This window comes from Lynx canadensis, chromosome B2 (assembly GCF_007474595.2).
Source record: "Lynx canadensis isolate LIC74 chromosome B2, mLynCan4.pri.v2, whole genome shotgun sequence".
Lineage (NCBI taxonomy): Eukaryota > Metazoa > Chordata > Mammalia > Carnivora > Felidae > Lynx > Lynx canadensis.
This window is the reverse complement of record NC_044307.1, coordinates 2,438,618-2,460,224: the sequence shown is the minus strand read 5'-3', so window position 1 is coordinate 2,460,224 and position 21,607 is coordinate 2,438,618. Positions and strand designations below refer to the sequence as shown.

Genomic DNA, 21,607 nt, shown 5'->3' with positions numbered 1-21,607 from the left:
GCAAGCCCAATGATTTTGGTAAAAAACAGAATGATTCCTACGAGGTTGACCTTTACAGGAAGTACAGACTGAGATGCTGATAAAATATTTCTCCACTATACTAAAAAAGTTTGAAAGGGAGTTGTAATGTGAGACAAAAGAAAATGAAACATTGGATTGATGATTGCCTGCTATGTTACTGAAATTGCTGTCAGTGATAATTAGTCAGGATTAGTCATCCTGCAAAGTGAACACTGGGCGTGACGAATTCTTCAGTCATTTCCAAGATGCTTCCCAATCAATAACCACGATTTCAGGCTCCATCCCCAGCGTTCATTAGTTTATGCATCAAAATGTATTGTTCCCCTTGTATAAAATTGGTAATGGTAAATTTCTCTATCTATGCACTTTCAGAAAACACATTTTTTCTCCCCACAAATTAGAAGTAGGGGAGCACGACGCACGTATTTCAATTCTTGATGGCAAACAAACATAGAGGGAAGGGACAGTGCAAATTTGCACCTTACTCAGAATGACTAGATTAATTTTTTTGAGAAACAACAGTTACCTTCAGTGTTCATGCATTCACCAAAAGACAGTGTCCCTGCTGGTCAAGAACCCAGGTTGTGGAGTCAGTCTGAAGCCTGGTGACTGCCCCTGGGCAACTTACTGAACCTCCTTCACACTCACTTCACTCATCTAGTCAACACAGATCAGGAACGTGCCAACCTCAGAAGTCATTGGGAGGCAGTGCACCCACGTCTAGGGCAGTGCCTGAAACACAGAAGATGCTCCCGTTCAGGGGCTGTTTATCACCCCATCGCTCCCCAACAAGGAAGGGTGTGTGCAAACTCTCAGGCCTCCACCCAGACTCCACGCGCCCACTCTGGGAAAACAGGGCTGGATTGAAGGTGCAAGAGAAAACAGGGGAGTCCTGCTAACTGTGCAGACTGAGTGTCATGGAAAGAGCGAATGGCAGCACCTCCTCAGGATTCCTCCTCCTGGGCTTCTCCGACAGGCCTCAGCTGGAGACGCCTCTCTTTGTGGTCATCCTGATGGGCTATGTCCTGAGCTGTCTAGGCAATGGCACCATTATACTCCTGTCGCTGAGGGACCCTCGCCTGCACACCCCCATGTATTGCTTCCTCTCCAACCTCTCTTTCATGGACCTGTGTCTGACCACCTGCACCGTCCCTCAGACTCTGGCCAACCTCAAGGGGCGGGACAAGACCATCACCTATGGCGGCTGCGTGACCCAGCTCCTCATCGCCCTGGGGCTCGGGGGCGTGGAGTGTGTGCTCTTGTCGGTCATGGCCTATGACCGCTACGCCGCCGTGTGCCGCCCACTGCACTACCTGACCATCATGCACCCGCAGCTCTGCCTGCGCCTGGTCCTAACTGCTTGGCTCACAGGGTTCGGCAACTCGGTGCTACAGACGGCCCTGACCATGACCCTGCCCCTGTGCGGGAGAAACCAGGTGGACCATTTCTTCTGTGAAGTGCCGGTGATGCTCAAGCTGGCCTGTGCTGACACCTCCTTCAACGAGGCTGAACTCTTCGCAGTCAGTGTCTTCTTCCTCGTGGTGCCTCTGTCGCTCATCTTAGTGTCCTACGGCCACATCACCAGGGCCGTCCTGAAGATCAAATCGGCCCGGGGCAGGCGGAAGGCCTTCGGAACCTGCGGTTCCCACCTGATGGTGGTGGTCATCTTCTTTGGCACACTCATCTCCATGTACCTCCAGCCTCCCTCCAGCTACTCGCAGGATGTCAACAAAAGCATTGCGCTCTTCTACACTCTGGTGACTCCCCTACTGAATCCCCTCATTTACACTCTGAGGAACAAGGAGGTCAAGGGGGCGCTGAGGAGACTGGTGAGAGGAACCACAGGCTCCAGAGGGAGCTAATACACGGTTTGCAGATTCTGGGTGACTACAACCCGGTTGTCACTGAAGTCAACAAATCCTTATGAAGCACCTCTTCTGTCTAGGGCATTGTTCCACTGACTTTGACTTTATCAGCAATCACAACACTCAGCCCTGTCTCCATGGAGCTCAATATTCTAGTGGGGAGAATATGGGTTCAATAAAAGAATCTAAAAATAACTATGATGTATCCTCTATTGGAATGTATACAATAATGAGAATCAACAAATAATAGCTACATACATCAGCATGAATGCCGCTTGCAAACACACCGCTGAGTGAAGGAAGCCAGCTACAAAACAGTTCATACTGTTCGAATTGAATGGTATAAAATTTACTTTGAATTCATGTGAAATTCAGAAGCAGGCACAATGAATCTGTGGTATTGGAAGCCAGAATGGTGGTTGCCCAGAAGAGTCACGACTGGAAGGAGAAGTGGGGGAGGAGAATTCGGGGTTCTGCTTATATTCTGATGATGGATCTGAGCGCAGTTGATAGAAAGTGTACAACATGGGAAATGTCATCAGACTTTACCCTGAAGCTACTTCCACTCTCGTGTGCATGATGTACTTCGAATCACTTAATTTTAATGGGTTTGAAGCAAGCCTGATATGATCAGAATACTATGATACTAAATAATCCCATAAAGATTTGTGTTCCTTTCACACGTGATTGGCTTTGTATTGCAAAGGAGCTATGTTATTTCTTTCCGGTGTACTGAACCAGTAGAGTATATAGTGCTTATGATCTAAACAATATTTAGTGTAGTAGAATGAACCTTACCTAACTTTCCTTCGAAGACCTCAATCCAAGATCATTTGTACAGTGAGTTCTGGTTCTCTTCTTCCTTCTAAGTTGATTTGCAATTGTTTTCTGGTGTCCATTTCATTTATTCCAGCTCTGATCTTTGTGATTTCTTCCTTCTGCCAACTTGGAGCTTATTTTGGTCTTTTCCCAGTTATTGGAGGAGTAAAGCTAGGTCGTTGATTTAAGAATATTTTGTCTTACTGTAGTCCTTTAAATGCTGTAAACTTTCCCTTTAGCATTGCTTTAGCAGCATCCTATAATTTAGTACGTAGTGTTTTCTTTTCGTTTTTTCAAGATGTTTCTTGATTTCCCTTTGATGTCTTGTTTGACCCATTAGTTTCGGGGAGGTATGTTATTTAATTTTTATATCTTTGCAAAATTGACTTTCCTTTTTTTTTTTTTTTTGCTTTTCTTTGTTGTCGATATTCATTTTCATCAGAGTGTGATCAAAAAAGACACTTGCAAGAGGGCAATTTTCCCAAATTTGCACAGACTTGTTCTACAAATTATCTTATGGTCTATCCTGCAGAATGCTCCTGGTGTGCTTGGTAAGAATATGCATTGCGTTGCTGTTGGATGAAAGTTCCATATATGTGTATTGAATGTTTTTAATTATGGCTCAAGTCCAATATTTCCTTGTTGACTTTCAGTCAGAATGATTTGTCCACTGTTAATATTAGAATATTGAAGTCCCTACTGTTATTATATAGTTGTCTATTTCTCTCTTCATAACTGTTAGCATTTGCCTAATACATTTGGGTGCTCCCATGTTGGTTGCCATATATTAACCCTTGTTATAACTTCTTGATGAATTGACCCCCTTATAAACTGAAGTTTTTATCCCTTGTTTTCATTTTTAGCTTAAAGCCTATTTTGTCTGATACAAATATAGTTACCTCTTCCCTCATAAATATTTATAAAACAGCTAGCACCAACCCTTCTCAAACTCTTCAAAGAAATTGAAGAGACAAGACACGCCCAAACACATTTCACAAGATTAGCATTAACCTTATGTAAAACACAGATAAATCATAGAAAAAAAGAAGGAAACCTATAGACCAGTATCTCTGCAAAATATAGATGCAAAATTTTTCAACAAAGTATTGATAAATCGAATTCAGCAGCACATTTAAAGTTTCAAACACCATGATCAAGAGGGGTGTAGTAGGGATACAGGACAAACCAACATACATAAATCAGTCAATGCAATACATCACATGAGTAGAGTGGAATAAAAAACTTATGTTTTTCCAAATAGATGCAGTAAGGCATTTGAGAAAACATGATATATTTTCATGGTAAACACTCTCAACAAATTAGTTGTAGATGGAATGTGCTTCAACATAAGAAAGGCCATTTATGACAAACTCGTGGTAACATACTCAGTGGCAAAAGGTTGAAAGCTTTCCCTCTAAGATCAGAACAAGACAAGGATGCCCACCCTCATTACTCTTACAGAAGATAGTACGGGAAGTCCAGTCATTTGCTGAAGAGACTCTCTTTTGTCTACTGGATATCTTTCCTGGTAGGTTGAAGATTAATAGGCCATTGATTTGTGGGTCCATTTCTGGATTCTCGAGTCTGGTCCATTGACCTATACGTCTGTGTTGGTGCCAGTACCATACTGTCTTAATGATTACAGCGTTGTAATACAGCTTGAAGTTTGGAATCGTGCTCCCTCCAGCTATAGGTATCTCTTTCAACATTACTTTGGCTATTTGGCATCTTTTCTGGTTTCACACATTTTGGAATTGTTTGTTCTAGCTCTGTGAAGAATGCTGGTGTAATTCTGATAGGGATAGCATTGAATGTGTAGATTGCTTTGGGTAGTAACTACAGTTTAACAGTATTTGCTCTAGTAATCCACAAGAATGGAATGTTTTTTCCATTTCTTTGTGTCTTCTGTAATTTCTTTCCTAAGCTTTCCATAGGTTTCAGTGGATTCAATAAAGCAGGAAAGAATATCCAGTGGAAAAAAAGACAGTCTCTTCAGCACATGGTGCTGGGAGAACTGGACAGTGACATGCAGAAGAATGAACCTGGACCACTTTCTTACACCATACACAAAAATAAACTCAAAATGGATGAAAGACCTAAATGTGAGACAGGAAACCATCAAAATGCTAGAGGAGAAAACAGACAACAACTTCTTTAACCTAGGCTGCAGCAACTTCTTACCAGACATGTCTCCAGAAGCAAGGGAAACAAAAGTAAACATGAACTATTGGGAACTCATCAAGATAAAAAGCCTCTGCACAGCGAAGGAAAAAAAAAATCAACAAATCTAAAAGGCAACCATCGGAATGGGTGGAGGTATTTGCAAACAACATACGAGATAAAGGGTTAGTATCCAAATTCTATAAAGAACTTGTCAAATTCAACACCTAAAAATCAAGTCATCCAGCTAAGAAATGGGCAAAAGACATGAACAGACACTTCTCAAAAAAAAGACATCCAGATGGCTAAAAGACACATGTGATATGCTCATTGTCTGGGAAATACAAATGAAAACCACAATGAGACACCACCTCACACCTGTCAGAGTGGCTAAAATTAACAAGTCAGGAAACAACAGATGTTGGCAAGGATGTGGAGAAAAGGGAACCCTCTTGCACTGCTGGTGCAAATGAAAACTGTTGTACCCACTCTGGAAAACACTGTGGAGATTTCTCAAAAAATTAGGAATAGAATTACCCTATGATCCAGTAATAGCATTACTAGGAATTTATCCACAGGATAAAAGTGTGTTAATTTGTAGGGGCATATGTACCCCAATGTTTATAGCAGTGCTATCAACAATAGCCAATTTATGGAAACAGCCCAAATGGCCATAAACATTTGCATGAAGTAAGAAGATGAATGAATGGATAAAGAAACTGTGGTGCTTACACCTGTCAGAATGGCTAACATTAACAACTCAGGCAAAAACAGATGTTGGCCAGGAGGCGGAGAAAGAGGAACTCTTTTGCATTGTTGGTGGCAATGCAAGCTGGTGCAGCCACTCTGGAAAACAGTAAGGAGGTTCCAAAAAAAACTAAAAATAGAACTATCCTATGACCCAGCAATTGCACTACTAGGCATTTATCCACAGGATACAGGTGTGCTGTTTCGAAGGGACACATGCACCCCCAGGTTTAGAGCAGCACTATCAACAATAGCCAAAGTATGGAAAGGTCCCTAATGTCCATCGATGGATGAATGGGTAAAGAAAATGTGGTATATATTACCACATCCTCCATATACAATGGAGTATCACTTGGCAATCGAAAGGAATGAAATATTGCCATTTGCAACTACGTGGATTTAACTGGAGGGTATTATGCTAAGTGAAATAAATCAGTCAAGAAAGACAAAAATCATATGATTTCACTCATATGAGGACTTTAAGAGACAAAGCAGATGAACATAAGGGAAGGTAAACAAAAATAATATAAAAACGGGGGGGGACAAAATAGATAAGACTCATAAATATGGAGAACAAACTGAGGGTTGCTGGAGGAGTTGTGGGAGGGGGGATGGGCTAAATGGGTAAGGGGCATTAAGGAATCTACTCCTGAAATCATTGTTTCACTATATGCTAACTAGTTTGGATGTAAAGTTAAAAAAAATTAAATTAAAATAAAGCAACTGTGATACACACACACACACACACACACACACACAATGGAATAGTACTCAGCAATAAAAAGAATTAAGTCTTGCCATTTCCAACAACATGAAAAGATTTTTTTCATCCCACATTCACAATAGCATCAAAAACGATAAAATACGTAGGTTTAAATTTAACCAAGGAGGCAAAATATCTCTACATTTAAAACTGCATAAGTTGATGGAACAAATTGAAGAGAATTAAGATATCCTGTGTTCATGAATTGGGCATTGAGGAGGGCACTTGTTGGGATGAGCACTGGGTGTTGCAATGTAAGCGATGAATCATGGGAATCTACCCCTGAAACCAAGAGCACACTGTATACACTGTATGTTAGCCAACTTGACAATAAATTATATTTAAAAATATTAAGATTGAAAAATTTTCACAGTATTCAAAATCATCTCTAGATTCAATGCATTCCCTATCAAAATTTGAATGGCATATTTCACAGATAGAATAAGAAACAATCCTGAAATGTGTATGGAGCCACAAAAGTCCCAATTGCCAAAGCCATTCCAACAAAGAAGAACAAAGCTGGAGGCAGCCGACTTCCTGATTCAAACCGTATTATAAATATCTAGGAATCAAAACAGCGTGTTACTAGATCAAGAAACGGACACATACACCAAAGGAACACAATTAAGAGCACAGAAATAAACCCATCCACATACGGACAACTAATATTTGAAAAAGAGTCAAGAATTTTCACGGTGACTTCTAAATTTCTTAGCTTATTGTGTCTATAGGGGTATAGTTTGTTCCATGGAGCTCTTGAATGGTACCAGATTCTACCAACAGCCATTGCTCCCTCCACCTCCTGGAAAGAGTTTTTTTTTTCTCCATTCAAGTGATCTGCAGGGATACTGTTACCACATACACTAGGATGTATTTGTATTTCAGAACATATTGGAAATACATCATGTATGAGCCTGGCACTTCTAAGTAGGATAAGCTCAAGGAAACATATTTTCTTGTAGTAATCATCTTCACAAAAGGGTTCAGAGATTGGCCTACAGTTGATTGGATATGGAGCACATTTTGTGCACGAGCATGTCCGTGGGTGTATGTGTTTAATAATATATTAATATATATATTGCTTCTACCTAAATGAAAACCAAAATGTAACACGTTGTGGCAGACTATGAGGAGAATCATTCTGCGGGAATAGAGGTGGTTTTTCTAAGAGGGAGGGTGAAACCTGGGAGAGGCTGATTTCAAGCTAGAAAGAACACATTCTTAGTCAACATGCTTCCTTTAAATACATTAAAACTGAGTTCTCGTTAGAGATAAGTTACTAAAGAAGCTTTCCAAAGAGAGTCTTTCAAAACCATTTCATGTTTCCAAGTGATTGAAATGACAACTTACAAATGTGAGAAAGCATTATGTGTGACCTGCTACCACAGATTCGGGGGGACGGGGCCCTGTCAAAGGCTTTGACCACTGATCAAGACAGGCCATTGATCATGGAGATCCCAAATAACCCAATCAGTAGAAATGTCCACGATGCTTCTCTGAGACTCAACACACAAGTACACCTGAACAGCCTCATCCTGAAAAGGGGTTGAAACCATTCTCAGAAAAGGCTCACGAATCAGAAGAACTTACACTTCCTAGAGACCTCATAGATTTCATTCCCTCCAGTGGTTAAAATAAATCCCCCCAACAATGTAAATGAATAGAATTAAATTTTTTAAACGGAGCAAGTGTGGGAACCCAGGGAGGCCCCCCAACGTGGACCTCAACAACATATTGATCACCGTGAATAGAAGCTACTGGGGAAAGAGCAGGTGGGAGGACATCACACCCTCCTCTGTCCCCCTGGAAGCAGGAAATATCTCCCAAATGAAAGTCTCCTCCCAGGTCTGAGAAGTAAAAACAACCAGTTATCACCACAGGTAGGGACCTTAGAACTGAGAAGGCTGTAGAAATAAACCTGCTATTTTTTACTAACCCACTACCTCAGCCCACATTCCACTTCGCATTCCCTGCTAACTGCAGCTCCAAACACTGGTTTTCTTTCTCCTGTCAATTCCATGCTCATCTATTGTCTCTCTGTAAACAGGGTAAAAACCACCTGGTTGTTCATTTCTTTGGGTCTTAATGTCCAGATTGGGCCTCCGTGGGGTGGTAATAAAACTTTGGCTGTTTTCTCCTGTTGCTCTGTCTCATGTCAACTTAATTCCAAAACAGCAGGAAGGGCCATGGGGAAAGAAGGAAATGTCTCCTCCCAGAAGCCAGTGTCCTGTCTCTGAGGCCACCTAGGGGAGCCCTTCCCCTGACCCCACTGATCTCCAGGAATTCACCCTCTCCTTTCTGCATCGACACCCAGCCCCCCTTGTCCCTGCAAACCACATGTCTACACACGGTGGTTCCCAGTCTGCACCAGCACGGCTCAAACATGACACAACACCACAGCAGTGAAAGAGAGCTCTCGCCCGTGTCACAAAACAAGCATCCAAAAAGCAGTCACCTGCAAAGGTAGGGTTGCCAGTGGTCTGTGACCTGTTCCTGCCTCCTCCATGAGCCTGGTCAGAGCGGGACTCTGGCAAACAGTAGTGGCAAAATATGCAGACTAGGAGGTACAGGAGGGTCTCACGGGGGTGACGGCGCTCTGATGACTGATCCAGGAGTGAGTTTAGCAGGACGCAGAGGGCGTGTTCAGAGTGCAGTCACCTACACTGCACACCCTGCCGTTATGGTAACATGTGACAATTCTAAGGCCGGGACAGGGCTACGAAGGTAGGGATGCATGAACTGAGAATGTCCCTTCCCTTCTCTGGGCTCACTGGTGCCACAATGGATGGCCTGGGGGAGGGGTGAAAAAGGTGATGGAGATTAAAGAGAGCACCTGTGATGATGGAAATGTTGAATCACTATATTGCACAGGAAAGTACTATAAAGTACTTTATAAAGTACCGTTAAAGTATAAAGTAACATAATATAATGCTGTAAGTTAACTCTAATGGAATGACAATAAAAATTAAATTATTTTTAAATTATTTTTATTTTTATAATACATAAATTATATTTATTTTAATTATTAAATTATTAAAAATTAAATTATTTTTAATTAAAAATAAAATAATAAATATTAATTTCAAACAAGAACACTTGAAAAACAATTGGGTTCAAAATGAAAACAGTGTCAGAATGGCAACAATACACCACAGAATGATATGTGACCAGCTTTATCAGGATGGATGTTTGCAAACTTTCTCTCAGCTAAAGTTTGTTTTTCCTACAGTTGCCCTCCTACTTCTGGGAAAAAGCTGTGACCCAGTGAGGCTCCAAATGTTGTAATAGAGCCATGATCAAATTGCAAGAATAAGCAATAGGCTCCAGCAATTGCTGGAGAATGCTACAATATTTATTATAGTGTACTGGTGGTTTCCATTCTTACTTTGATATGTTTTTAGGGTGTGTGTGTCATTGTCCTTTGCAATTAGAATTGTAATAGTGTTCCCAAATGAGGGTGAAATAGGAAAATCCTTTGTAACTTTTTAAAATATTAATATGATGCAGATGGCATTGGAATACTAAATCAGCATCTCTGGAGGCTGTAATGCATGCATGAACTTAGAGTTTGAGCACCCACTTGCATAAAAGAATGAATTAAGGAATTTCCCTTGAGAGTTATCAGGGGAAATATGGAGGACACAAAAACCTGAAAGACCCTGGCATTCAAAGTCTTCTGTCAAATGGTCTTCCCCTCAGTCATCTAGGGTCATATCCCTACAGAACACTTTCTTCATTGCTCCAATCATATCCCTATTCCGCAGAGTATATATGACAGGGTTGACCATGGGGGTGACAATGGTGTAGAAGAGAGAAATGAACTTGCCCTGATCCTGGGAGTAGTTGCTGCTGGGCTGAAGGTAAATGTAGATGCCTGTGCCGTAGAACAGGGAGACCACTGTGAGGTGGGACCCACATGTCCCAAACGCTTTCCTCTGTCCAGCATCTGACTTTATTCTTAACACTGCCCTGACGATTCGACCATAGGACAACGTGATTAATGCCACAGGTATGAGAAGAATGATCACACTGACAAAGAAAAGCTCAGACTCATTCACAGTGGTGTCAACACAGGCAAGCTTGAGCAGTGGGGGGATCTCACAAAAGAAGTGATCTATTTTATTTCTCCCACAAAGTGGTACAAAGAAGGTGAGCACTGTCTGCAACGAGGAGTTGGCAAAACCAATGAACCACGATGCAGAAGCCATCAGGGCACAGAGACGGGGGTGCATGATCACTGTGTAGTGCAGGGGCCTGCAGACGGCTGCGTAGCGGTCAAATGCCATCACCCCTAACAGAATGCATTCTGTGCATCCCAACCCTAGAGAGACAAACAGCTGAGCTACACAGCCAGCGAAGGAGATGGACTTGTCTGGTCCCCTGAGATGAACCAGCAGCTGAGGAACAGTGCTGGTCGTGTAACACAGGTCCAGAAAGCTTAGGTTGGACAGGAAAAAGTACATGGGAGTCTGCAGGTGTGGGTCCAGGCGGGACAACGCAATGATGCTTGTGTTTCCCAGCAGGGTGAGCAGATAGAAGATCAGAAGAACCACAAAGAGGACTCGCTCCAGCTGAGGCCGGTCAGAGAAACCCAGCAGGATAAAGCCAGTGAAAGAACTTCCATTTTTCTGGTCCATCCTTTCTTATCACATGTTTCCTGTCAACAGCAAGTATTTAGCCATTTTTTTTTTAATTTTTTTTTCAACGTTTATTTATTTTTGGGACAGAGAGAGACAGAGCATGAACGGGGGAGGGGCAGAGAGAGAGGGAGACACAGAATCGGAAACAGGCTCCAGGCTCTGAGCCATCAGCCCAGAGCCTGACGCGGGGCTCGAACTCACGGACCGCGAGATCATGACCTGGCTGAAGTCGGACGCTTAACCGACTGCGCCACCCAGGCGCCCCTGTATTTAGCCATTTTTAAGAGAAATCTTCAAAAAGGAAAAAAAGGTGGCAGGGGGTTGAATCGATCATATGAAAACACACGGTCATGGACTTTATCAGTAATAATTTGAATAATGATATACTCATGGAAATTGACATAGCTTATACCAATACAGTTCACATTATAATAAAAAGTAAATCATTACTATTTAATGTGAGAAAAATCAAATTATGGACCTTGTGTTTGCATCAGTCATCGGAATATAAGGGTCTTTCAGTCCACACTTACTATAACTTAAAGTACTATAAAAATATATGTATGTTGCAGATTTAAGTTATGTAAAAATGTATAAGGGAGAAGGAGAGATGTTATTATAAACATGTGTCTCATGATTCTACACAACTGGATTTGCACACACCACACATGCATTAAAATATAATATGGTGACACCTGAGTGGCTCAGTGGGTAAGCACCCTACTCCTGGTTTCAGCTGGGGCCATGACCTCATGCATCGTGGGTTCAAGCCCTGTGTTGGACTCTTCACTGACAGCACTGAGCCTTCCTGGGATTCCGTGTCTCTCCCTCTCACTCTGCACCTCCCATGCTCCCTCATTGTCTCTCTCTCAAAATACATAAATACACATTTAAAAATACATGTATATATATGACCACTTACTGTGGAAAAAACATGCCGATATAGGAACTTATGACCTAGGATGTACTTATATGAAGAAGTGAATTACATTCAAAATGTCACGACTATTTCTACATAACCATTTTGGCAGTATTGCCTCTCTAGCTAATGTATTATATTTGGGAAAGCCACATAGGTTTTTTTTGTACGTAGTAAAACAAACACTCAATCTGAGAGAACCCAAGAACAGTACCGTTCAATTACATTGCTTAACTTTGGCCTGAAACGTGCTTCAAATTTTCATACCAATTTAACAGGAACTCTGAAAATTCATTGGCCATGCAGAGCCAGCTGGAATCTGAACTCTAAAATCCATTGAGCAACACTTACTCTTCCTTCTGCAGATTTCCATCTCACACGTTACCCATTAAATTTCATAAAAATCCTGAAAGAGGTAGGATTATTCCTTATCGACATCCTAATCAGAATAAACATTTTAAAAGTTTACCCAACCATGTAAGTATGTACAACCTGTAATGTTTTACATCACTCCCATGATAAAATAAATAAAGAGATAAACACACAGAGATAAAAACAGATACATTCTCAAAGCAATGATGGGTCAAAGAAGTATAATGCAAAACTTATAGCAGTATAAGGAAAGACATAAAGAAACCAATATTTTGGTATTATACAAAATCTCAGACATCTGTCCACATTACGTCAATGATCACCTTTCTGGGAGCTACCTTGCAGAGTTAGTGACACTGGACCAAACACATTGCCCCAGGTTCGAGGCTGGGTGATGACCATTTTCTACCCATGCTTACTACTGAAGAAGATGAATAGTTATACACTGACCAAAGAGGCATCAGAAAATGAGTCCTTCAGTTGTATCATATTCAAATGGTTGGGCATACCATGCATTTTTAATTCTTCTAAGACTTTACAATCTGAATCAGGTTTGGGGGAGGACCCATTGATGTGTGAAAGAAACAGGTACAAAACGGGCATGAAATATTCATAATATTTGAAGAGATGATACGGTATTTCACACTATTTTATACCTCCTTTGATTTCATATAAACATATAATCAGTGATCTCCACATAAAAAATCTGTGCAGAAAAATTTTCTTAATAGAAATAATTATACAGTTATTTGTGACAGGCTAAGTGTGCAACAACAGGATGTGTTCTCTGACTAACACCTGCTCAGAAGAACAAATAACAAACCATGCTTGAGTCTCACGCACGAACACACACATATCGATATATTTACCTGAAATAAATTGCCCACAAACTTTTTAATGTGCCTAATTAAGAAAGCACTACCAAGGTGAAGAAAGGCAAAACTAAAATGTAAACTCATCCCAAGAAAACACCGATATACTACTGCACCTTTAGAATAAAATCATGATATATGTTAACAATATTATGTCAATCAGGACAAAGAAGACAGTTGAGAAAAGATAAAATCCTGGTGAGATGAACATGTACATATGATTTGCTGCTTTCCAGGATCGTTTGTGTGCGCGCGCGCGTGTGTGTGTGTGTGTGTGTGCGTGTGTGTGTAAAAAAAATACGTAATGGCTACGTGACAGGTACAAAAATGATTATGAAAAATAAAATACCAGACAAATGAGATGTGCACTGAAGCAGACACAAGAATGTCATCGTCCCTAAATGGAACAATTGCCCCCAGTGTGTTGCTGGAGAGCACGCGGGGAGGGAACTACAGCACTCACATCATAGTCTACCATGTTACTGCTATTGTTTTTCTCATCACAATTCAGGAAAATTATTATCCTTTAGTGACACCAGACATAGGAAAGATCAGGCTGTGAAATGCGTTCTTCCATCGAGTCTCACGAGTATGTTCTGCTGATCTGGGTCACTCTGTTCCTTCCTCGTCCCCTTCTTCACATCCACACCTCTTAAACCTTGTGCACCACACAGAGGCAATCTTCCAAGAGAAAGGACATGTGTCCACTGAGGCTAATGGGAAATTTCATTTCATTTCCTTCTCACCACATTTAAAAAGATGTTGTAATTGGGGGCACCCAGGTGGCTAAGTCGGTTAAGCGCCCACGTCAACTCAAGTCATGATCTTTCAGTTCATGGGTTCAAACCCCATTCTGGGCTCCATGATGACAGCTTGGAGCCTGAAGCCTGCTTCAGATTCGGTGCCTCCTTCTCTCTCTGCCCCTCCCCTGCTCGCACTCAGTCTTTCTATCTCTCAAAACCAAGTACACATTTTTAAAATTTGAAGAATGCTGTAATTAGACAAAGAACCATCACTGTGTTTGGTAGCATGAAACAAATAAATGCAGTAAGATGCATTGATTCATCTGAGACAAACTATATAAATAAAACTGGCTGGAAATAGTGAACATGTCCTTCCTGGGCACAGGAGCAAAGTATGTGTCCCTGGCAACTATCATGATATGACACAGTACAGGAAAGCCCAGTGATAGATTACACCTATATTATTAATTTCCATATGAAAGATAAATACTTGAAAAAACTACACATTATAGATGGAGAGAAAGAAATGTTATTAGTGAAAAGAAAAATTAACAGAAGCTACAAAGACACTGCCAATCTATGTAATAATTCACATCAGAAAAGTATATAATTCAAATGACATCTCAGAAGAACACAGTGTTACAATAATAACTAAGAGAAATGCATCAGATGTGAGAGGTTAAATGCTTAGTACTGACACACATACGGTGATGGAGTAGGAATTTCCAATTACCATAATAGCTCAATGCTGACATACAAGTCTAAGTTTTAGTGGAAGAATACATACGTCCACAAGACTAGATACTAGTCTATGCACACTACACATCTTAAAGGAAAAGATCTCAGGATAATGTCTCTATTTAAGACATTTCAAATATATAACATTCACTGATATATTTGACATACACACGCTGCCCTATCCGGTTCCTGAATGAATCCTGAAAAAGTGCGGGCAAGATTTCCGCAACCTCAGTGCTACAAATGAATAGCTGTTGCTTTCTTGATGCTTCTGTCTCATGGGTCTGAGCTGACCTCAGACACATGAGAACAGGCTCCCGATGATGAGGAAGGACAAGCAAATGAGGGGATACAGCCATCACTACATAGGAAATGACAGATGTGATGAACACAGACAGGGCTGTAGGACAGGTTCTATAGAAGAAGACGATGAAGTACGATTTCCATTGCGTGTTGTTTATTCAGGGAATGCTCTCAGGATAAACGGGGTGAGGGAAGGAAGACAGCAGAGAATGTTGCTAAGCAAGGATGTGGTCTCCAGTGGAACAGAGCAGGAGGCTGATCCCATGGAAGCTGGACAGAACTCTCCAGAAGAACCATCCATCTGTGATGGTAGAAATTCTCTGTCTTCACTGTCCAATACTATGCCCACCCTCCACCAGTCATACTTGAGCATTTAAATGTCCTAGCTGAGACATTGAATTTTATATTTTATTTAATTTAATGAATTTATATGTAGGCGGCTAACGTGGCTACTTACTAAAGTATTGGACAGCACAGCTCTGGAGCATGAATCGCAGTCCTGCCTTGGCATTGGCACCTTCTATCCATCCCATAGTCTGTCACTGGCTATGAGCTGCCCCCACCAGTTCCCCAGACCGCCTGGCAATGTGGCTCCCTTTCAACTGAGGGAAATTTTCTCATGAAAGGAACGGCCATGAACTCTGGAGCCCAAACTCATACCAAGTAGGGTTTGGATTAGAGCCCCTGTAGGTAAAGAGCTTCTGGGCAGGTCACCAACAGTGTTCATACAAGAGTCCACTCATGATCGTGTCCAAGAATAGAAGGACAGGACCTGGTCTACTTTACACATCACCTCAGTGCTTTCACACACACACGGGAACACACACACGCACTCACACACACACACATACACACAAACACATGCACACAAGTTGTCATTTGACAATGTGGTCTCGAGTGGCAATGATAAATGAATGAACATTCAACTATCTTCATAACTTTGTCTCTTTCATATTGGTATTTGTATTCCCATGAGTGATCATCATACCTTGTTAACAATAAAGTCAACATAAAGATGCATTGAGATAATATTCACAATATGGAACTTCCCTGTTGTAATTTTCAACATACCTTTTAAAACCTCCATGCATATTTTAGATATTGTGGTAACCCATAAGGGAGAAAATGAGCATTTAGAAAATATAAATACTCATAATGAGTTTTTGCATAGGGGACAAATATTATTCCATTTCACAGACAGTAAGGAACCAAAGAGAAAGCATGGGAGCATGTAATCTAATACTTGTACACTTATGCAGAAAGGGCACATTTTATTATCACTAAACGTGAATATTTAATAATTTTCCACACGTGCATCCGGAGGTATAATGAATGTACTGAAATAGAATGAAAAGTCTAGGAATGACTTGGTGGCATTTCTAATGAACAATTAAATTTAGTTATATTATTTGACAACTTTCCATAGTCGGTTCCTTTAGACAACTGACCATACATGCAAACCATTTAGCATTTTTGTTTCAAGAACATTTGCATCTGAAAATAAACTATTTGCCAATTTCTAGAGCAACACAGAGACTTCATTCCATTTTACTCACCTTCTGTCACCTCCTCTGTTGGATCTAAGCTATTTCCCTACCTCATTCCAAGTTATTGTCTAAATTCAGTTCTAGGAATAGGAACGCAGACATGTAGAATCAGTGCCTGCAGGAAACGCAAAGGTTGACTCTACCAGCACTGGGGCATCCATACGTTTTTCTGAAGCAAAAGGACACTTTCGCAGGATGACTTCACAGATCCTCATGCGGTACCAAAGATCTGCACTTTGCCTATCAGAGGTAGAAGGTGAAGGCAGTCCCAAACTGTCAGTATGGTTTCCTGAATACAATGACCTGCCTGTGTGACTCTGAGACCCTTACGAGCAGGCGAGAGGGTGCTGTGACTCTGAGATGTGGCTGGGCTGGCACACAGAACCAAGTCCCTTCTTCTGCTGATGTCTCCTGGGAAAGGATGCCCCACACTCTTAATGAGCCCTGTCACTGAGATGCCCAGACATGGCAATCCTCAGGGACAATGACTGTGGGGGACAATGCCAGAGGAGACCAATCTGACTCTTTTTTTAGTTCACATATCTCACAGAGGACAAGTAACTCCCTAGACCTCCCAGCTACCTTAGCTCCCATCTGTGAATGACCTACATGTTTTAGAAGACTTCAGATGTTTTTCTCACCATTGCTCAAAATATTTACATATAAATATATAAGGAATCCATTCAGTTACTTCATTTTAAATGTAAATATATGAATAAATTTTGTATTTAATTTCATTCATTGACAACTTGTATGGAATCACACAGCTAATAATTAGGCACATTTTAATCTTTAGCATGAATATAAAGGAAAGCCACCAAATTCTATGAAACTTCTAATGCTGTTGTGGGGAAAAAACTCAATTTCTCTACACCACTGTTCCATTTATATCTATAGGTTTTAATGATGTTCTCAAAGAATTTAAAAATTTATGTCTTTTTAATAAAACGGATGTGATTTCCTTAAATTCAGCTAGTCTTGCTGTTAAAATCAAATTGATTTTGAATTATCAGGAGAGTTATAAATAATTACTGAGAAAAATGGAAGGAAGTTGATGGGTACTTTATGGCTGTTTCTCAAAGATCTATAACTTCCAGTTTCCTTTGTCATGTTCTGCCTAAAGAGATAAACCACCTCCTGCTAAAAACTTTCTTACATTTAAGGGCGCCTGGGGGGTCAGTCGCTTAAGCTTCCGGCTTTGCCTCAGGTCATGATCTCCTGGCTTGTGGGTTCGAGCCCCTTGTCAGGCTCTGTGCTGACAGCTCAGAGCCTGGAGCCTGCTTCGGATTCTGTGTCTCCCTCTCTCTCTCTGCCTCTCCCTGCTCATGCTCTGTCTCTCTCTTGCTCTCTCAAAAATAAATAAACACACAAACAAAAATTTTAAAAAGGTATTCTTACATTTGAATTTTCTACGTTATTCCCGTACCAGCTAGGTCCTATCCTGAGGGTTATGGGGAAAACTGGCAAAGACAATACCCCCCGGTGTCACACCTGCTATTATGCTTTTCATCCCAGGCCTCACTCACTGCTGCCAGTCATACATGCTCAAATCACTTTGGTAACAGTGTGGCATTATCGAGTGATGCTGACCCACACTGACATTCCTAGATGCGATATGACCTAGGGGAATGCTCAGTCACCTGTCCGAAGACACATATATAAGAACGGTCAGCAGCACCATTGTTTGTATCAAGCAAAACGTGCAACCATCCTAATGCCCAACAACCATACTGGGTGAACTGTGGTGTGTTCATACAAAAGTGTGTGCTCTACAACAATATGAATGAAACCACCGCTAAACATATTGAAATAACGCTGTTCACACAAAGGTGCTGAGCAAATGATGCAAGTTACAAAGAAATCCATCCCTCCGCATAAAAAAACAGGTAGAAAGAACGGCTGTTGATGGACTCACATACGGGTGATAAGACTGTAGTCACAGTAAAAAATTGTAATTAAATCTAAAAATGGTAACAAAGGGTTGCTTATAACAAGTCACCATAAACGCCAAGAGACAGTCTGCAGTTGGGGACAGGCCAGTCGAGGTTCCGTGTGAGGTTCTAATTTACAAGGGAGGCGACAGCATGAGCGTTCCCTTGTTAATTATTCTTTAAACTGAACATATTTTACATAACAGTGAGGTGCCCAATATTATAACTATGACCATAAGACAGCAGGAAACAAGGAGGCTAATAAGAGTAAGAGATATATGATCTCAGGTAGTTTTTAAATGGATGAAATGAGAATGATAAAATCACATTTAGAAAGGCTAAGCTTAGGCAAAAAAGAAACATTATAAGGAATTTCTAAGCAATCAGAAATGTGCACCAAAAGAATGCTAATCGAACTATGATTTTACAGAAAAGCAACGTGATAGAGAAAGGAAGGAGCAGGAAGCTTCTCCAGCAGGGATCTGACACCATCCTCTCTGTCAAGCTAAAATCGTCGGGACAGGCCTTCATCAGAAACATGCAAATTGTCACCAGTTTAATAAATTCTCAAACGGGCCATTCCTAGTCTCTGAATTGTCCCGGCCATCTGACCCTCTTCCTCACCATCATCCTCCATCTGAGGGAAGTAGCGGGAACAGTCCGACCTTCCTAAGGGAGACACGACCGTCCTGCACTGCTGCCCTGCGTTTGATTTCCGTGGTCACCACTGGATAAATGGGAAAAGAGCTTAAGTGGGGACAGTGAAGAGGGAAAGTCTCAAAAAGAGGGAAAGAGACAGAAGACAAATACAGACAGACAAATATCAGAAGCTGAGACAGGAGACACATACAGGGATTCGCATTAAACAGAGAACAGAAAACTCACTAAAAGTGAAAACAGAAGGAAAATGGCAGCGAAAACAATACATTGATGGGCAAGACGGTCTCAAAGTTCGAGAAGTTCAGAAAGGGTTGAAGTAATCACAAGTGCGGTAACACAGGGCCAGACTGCAAAGCAGGCATCTGGTGTCATGGTTCCACACTGAGAAGGAGTTTGTTCCTGAAGGGACCATCACCCCCAAGGACGTCTCACACAACAGGTGGGACGTGTGCACCCACATGTCCACCCAGAGTCAGCGGTAATGTCACCTGGTGGCTCTCTGTTTGGCACACACACAGCCCCACGCCCTCTCTTGCAGAAGGAGAGACTCTGGAGGACCTGGGGAAGCAGTGCTCCCAGGCTGGCGCTGGACACTCCATTGCTCCCATGGGCTTCTGTGCGGGCATCCTCCCAAACCAGTGCATCTTCGTGGGAATCTCCTGGAACCTAAACCAACTGGGTCTATGACACTGACGAGGAAGGAACTGTGAGCACTAGAGGCCAAGACATGTGGAAAGAAGCCATAGGTCACTTGCTACGTTGCTGTCATCCAGCACATCCCCTCCACACCGAAAACACACAGTCACGTCCATGCACACATCATGTGCATGCAGAAGATTCCAGCGTTTGGTTCACTATGTCTTAGAATATTTAACCAATGAACAAATTGCTGTTCAGGCTACTAAATATACAAGAAAAATTAAAACAGTATGAACCAATTTCTATCTTCGCATATTAGAATTATTTTAACATTGGCCATTTGGGGACCAATGTTACAATTATTGTGTAATTAAACTCTGAACAAAATTAATAACTTCAAATGGATAATTATAAATATAATGCTTGTGATCACAGTTAGGAAATCTTAGTTCAGTAAGCTGACTAAATCATTAAGAACAGTTGATCACGGCCTTTTGGTAACCTGTAGTCTTCACCTGGTAGGAAGGGTGGGCTTATTAAAAGCAATTTTCAAAAATACTCCATAGTGCCATGGAAAGAGCATATTTGGAAGTCTGTATGTGTAGGTTCACATCGTGGCCCCACCATTTAAAATTCTGTCATTTCAACTAAGAACTTAACCTCTCAGTTCCAGAGTGTGCTGGGCTGTAAAGTAAGGATAATATCTCTTGGTGCTATGGGACATAAATAAGAGTATATGAAAAGGCATGAAAAATTATAAAGTGCTGTGTAAATACAAAGAACTACTACCAGTTCTGGATAAATTCACATCTACTCTCAGTCCATTTTCCCCATCACCGTCCATCGAACCTTGCTATCAGCCACTCTTTGCTAAAATGGCCTTCATGCAGCTTTTATGAAACTATCAGCCTAATAGTCTCACATATCAGTGACCATTGCTTTCTGATTCTTCTACAGCCCAACGTCCTTTACCTTTAATTCTGTCTTTACCCGTTTCCCCTTTAAAAATAATCACACTTCAACTGAACCACCAGAGATCATTGTGCCAGTGTATCAAGATCCTAGCCCTCTCTCCAAGGACAATCTCATACTTCCCAGGGCCCATCCTGATATATCTACTTGGATGTTTTCAGTAATATGGTCCCCACCCAGAGTAGCTGTACACATTCCTTGGGGCTTCCATGAAAAGTACCAATACTGGGGACTTAAAACAAGACACTTATTCTCTCATGGCTCTGGAGGCCAGTCCAAAATCGGGTGTCATCTGGGACACCCTCTCGTTGAAGCTTCTAAAGGATGATGTGTTCTATGCCTTTCTTAGAGCTTCGGATGTTGCCAGAAATCCTTGGCATCCTTGGTTGTAGACTGAACATTGTTCCAGCTCGGCCTCTATGGTCACCTGCTCTTCTCCCTGTGCCTGTGTCTCTGTCTCTGTTTTCCCTTCTTATTCTCAGGAAATAGGCCATTCTGGATGAAAGCCACCTTATTCATGTATGGCCTCATCTGAATTTGATCACATCTGCAAAGACTCTATTTTCAAACAAAGTCACCTTCATATGCACCAGGTATTAGATTATGATCATATTTTGGCGGGGGGTGGGCACAATTCAACCCACACAGGAGTTTTTTCTCTTGATTCTCCACTCCTAGAAAGGGACCAACTGACCTCTCAGTCACCACCTCTGGCATCCTTGATCATACCGTGGATCCCTGATAATTCCCCTAGAGTCACTTATCATGTGCTGTCCTGTCTCATGCTGCCATCAAGCTCCATGAGCTGATCCAGATTTAAAGGCAGAATTCGTGATGTACTAAATTGTGTACTTGAAAATTGCCAAGAGAATAGATGTTAAAAGTTAAATACATGG

At 41.4% G+C, this 21,607-nt stretch overlaps 2 protein-coding genes across 2 annotated transcripts; one reads left to right on the top strand and one right to left on the bottom strand.

Annotated features, from left to right (window-relative positions):
- The first annotated feature begins 938 nt into the window (after nucleotides 1-938).
- On the top strand, nucleotides 939-2,466 carry LOC115514707 (putative olfactory receptor 2B8). Its single transcript, XM_030316846.1, has 2 exons — nucleotides 939-1,850; nucleotides 2,443-2,466. Exons 1-2 carry the CDS (start codon nucleotides 939-941, stop codon nucleotides 2,464-2,466), a joined length of 936 nt encoding a protein of 311 aa, XP_030172706.1.
- Nucleotides 2,467-7,203: 4,737 nt separating this feature from the next.
- LOC115514705 (putative olfactory receptor 2B8) lies at nucleotides 7,204-11,012 on the bottom strand. Its single transcript, XM_030316845.1, has 2 exons — nucleotides 10,104-11,012; nucleotides 7,204-7,344 (listed from the first exon to the last, which is right to left on the bottom strand). Exons 1-2 carry the CDS (start codon nucleotides 11,010-11,012, stop codon nucleotides 7,204-7,206), a joined length of 1,050 nt encoding a protein of 349 aa, XP_030172705.1.
- Nucleotides 11,013-21,607: the final 10,595 nt, after the last annotated feature.

What these genes read in the sequence shown, in the direction of transcription:
- LOC115514707 (XM_030316846.1), top strand. Translation starts at nt 939, where the DNA reads ATGGAAAGAGCGAATGGCAGCACCTCCTCAGGATTCCTCCTCCTGGGC. An exon ending in AGGGGGCGCTGAGGAGACTG is followed by an intron (nt 1,851 to 2,442) that starts GTGAGAGGAACC and finishes TTTACCCTGAAG; the next exon opens with CTACTTCCACTCTCGTGTGC.
- LOC115514705 (XM_030316845.1), bottom strand. Translation starts at nt 11,012, where the DNA reads ATGGACCAGAAAAATGGAAGTTCTTTCACTGGCTTTATCCTGCTGGGT. An exon ending in TGATTGGAGCAATGAAGAAA is followed by an intron (nt 7,345 to 10,103) that starts GTGTTCTGTAGG and finishes CCTTTTGTGAAG; the next exon opens with ATGATTACTACAAGAAAATA.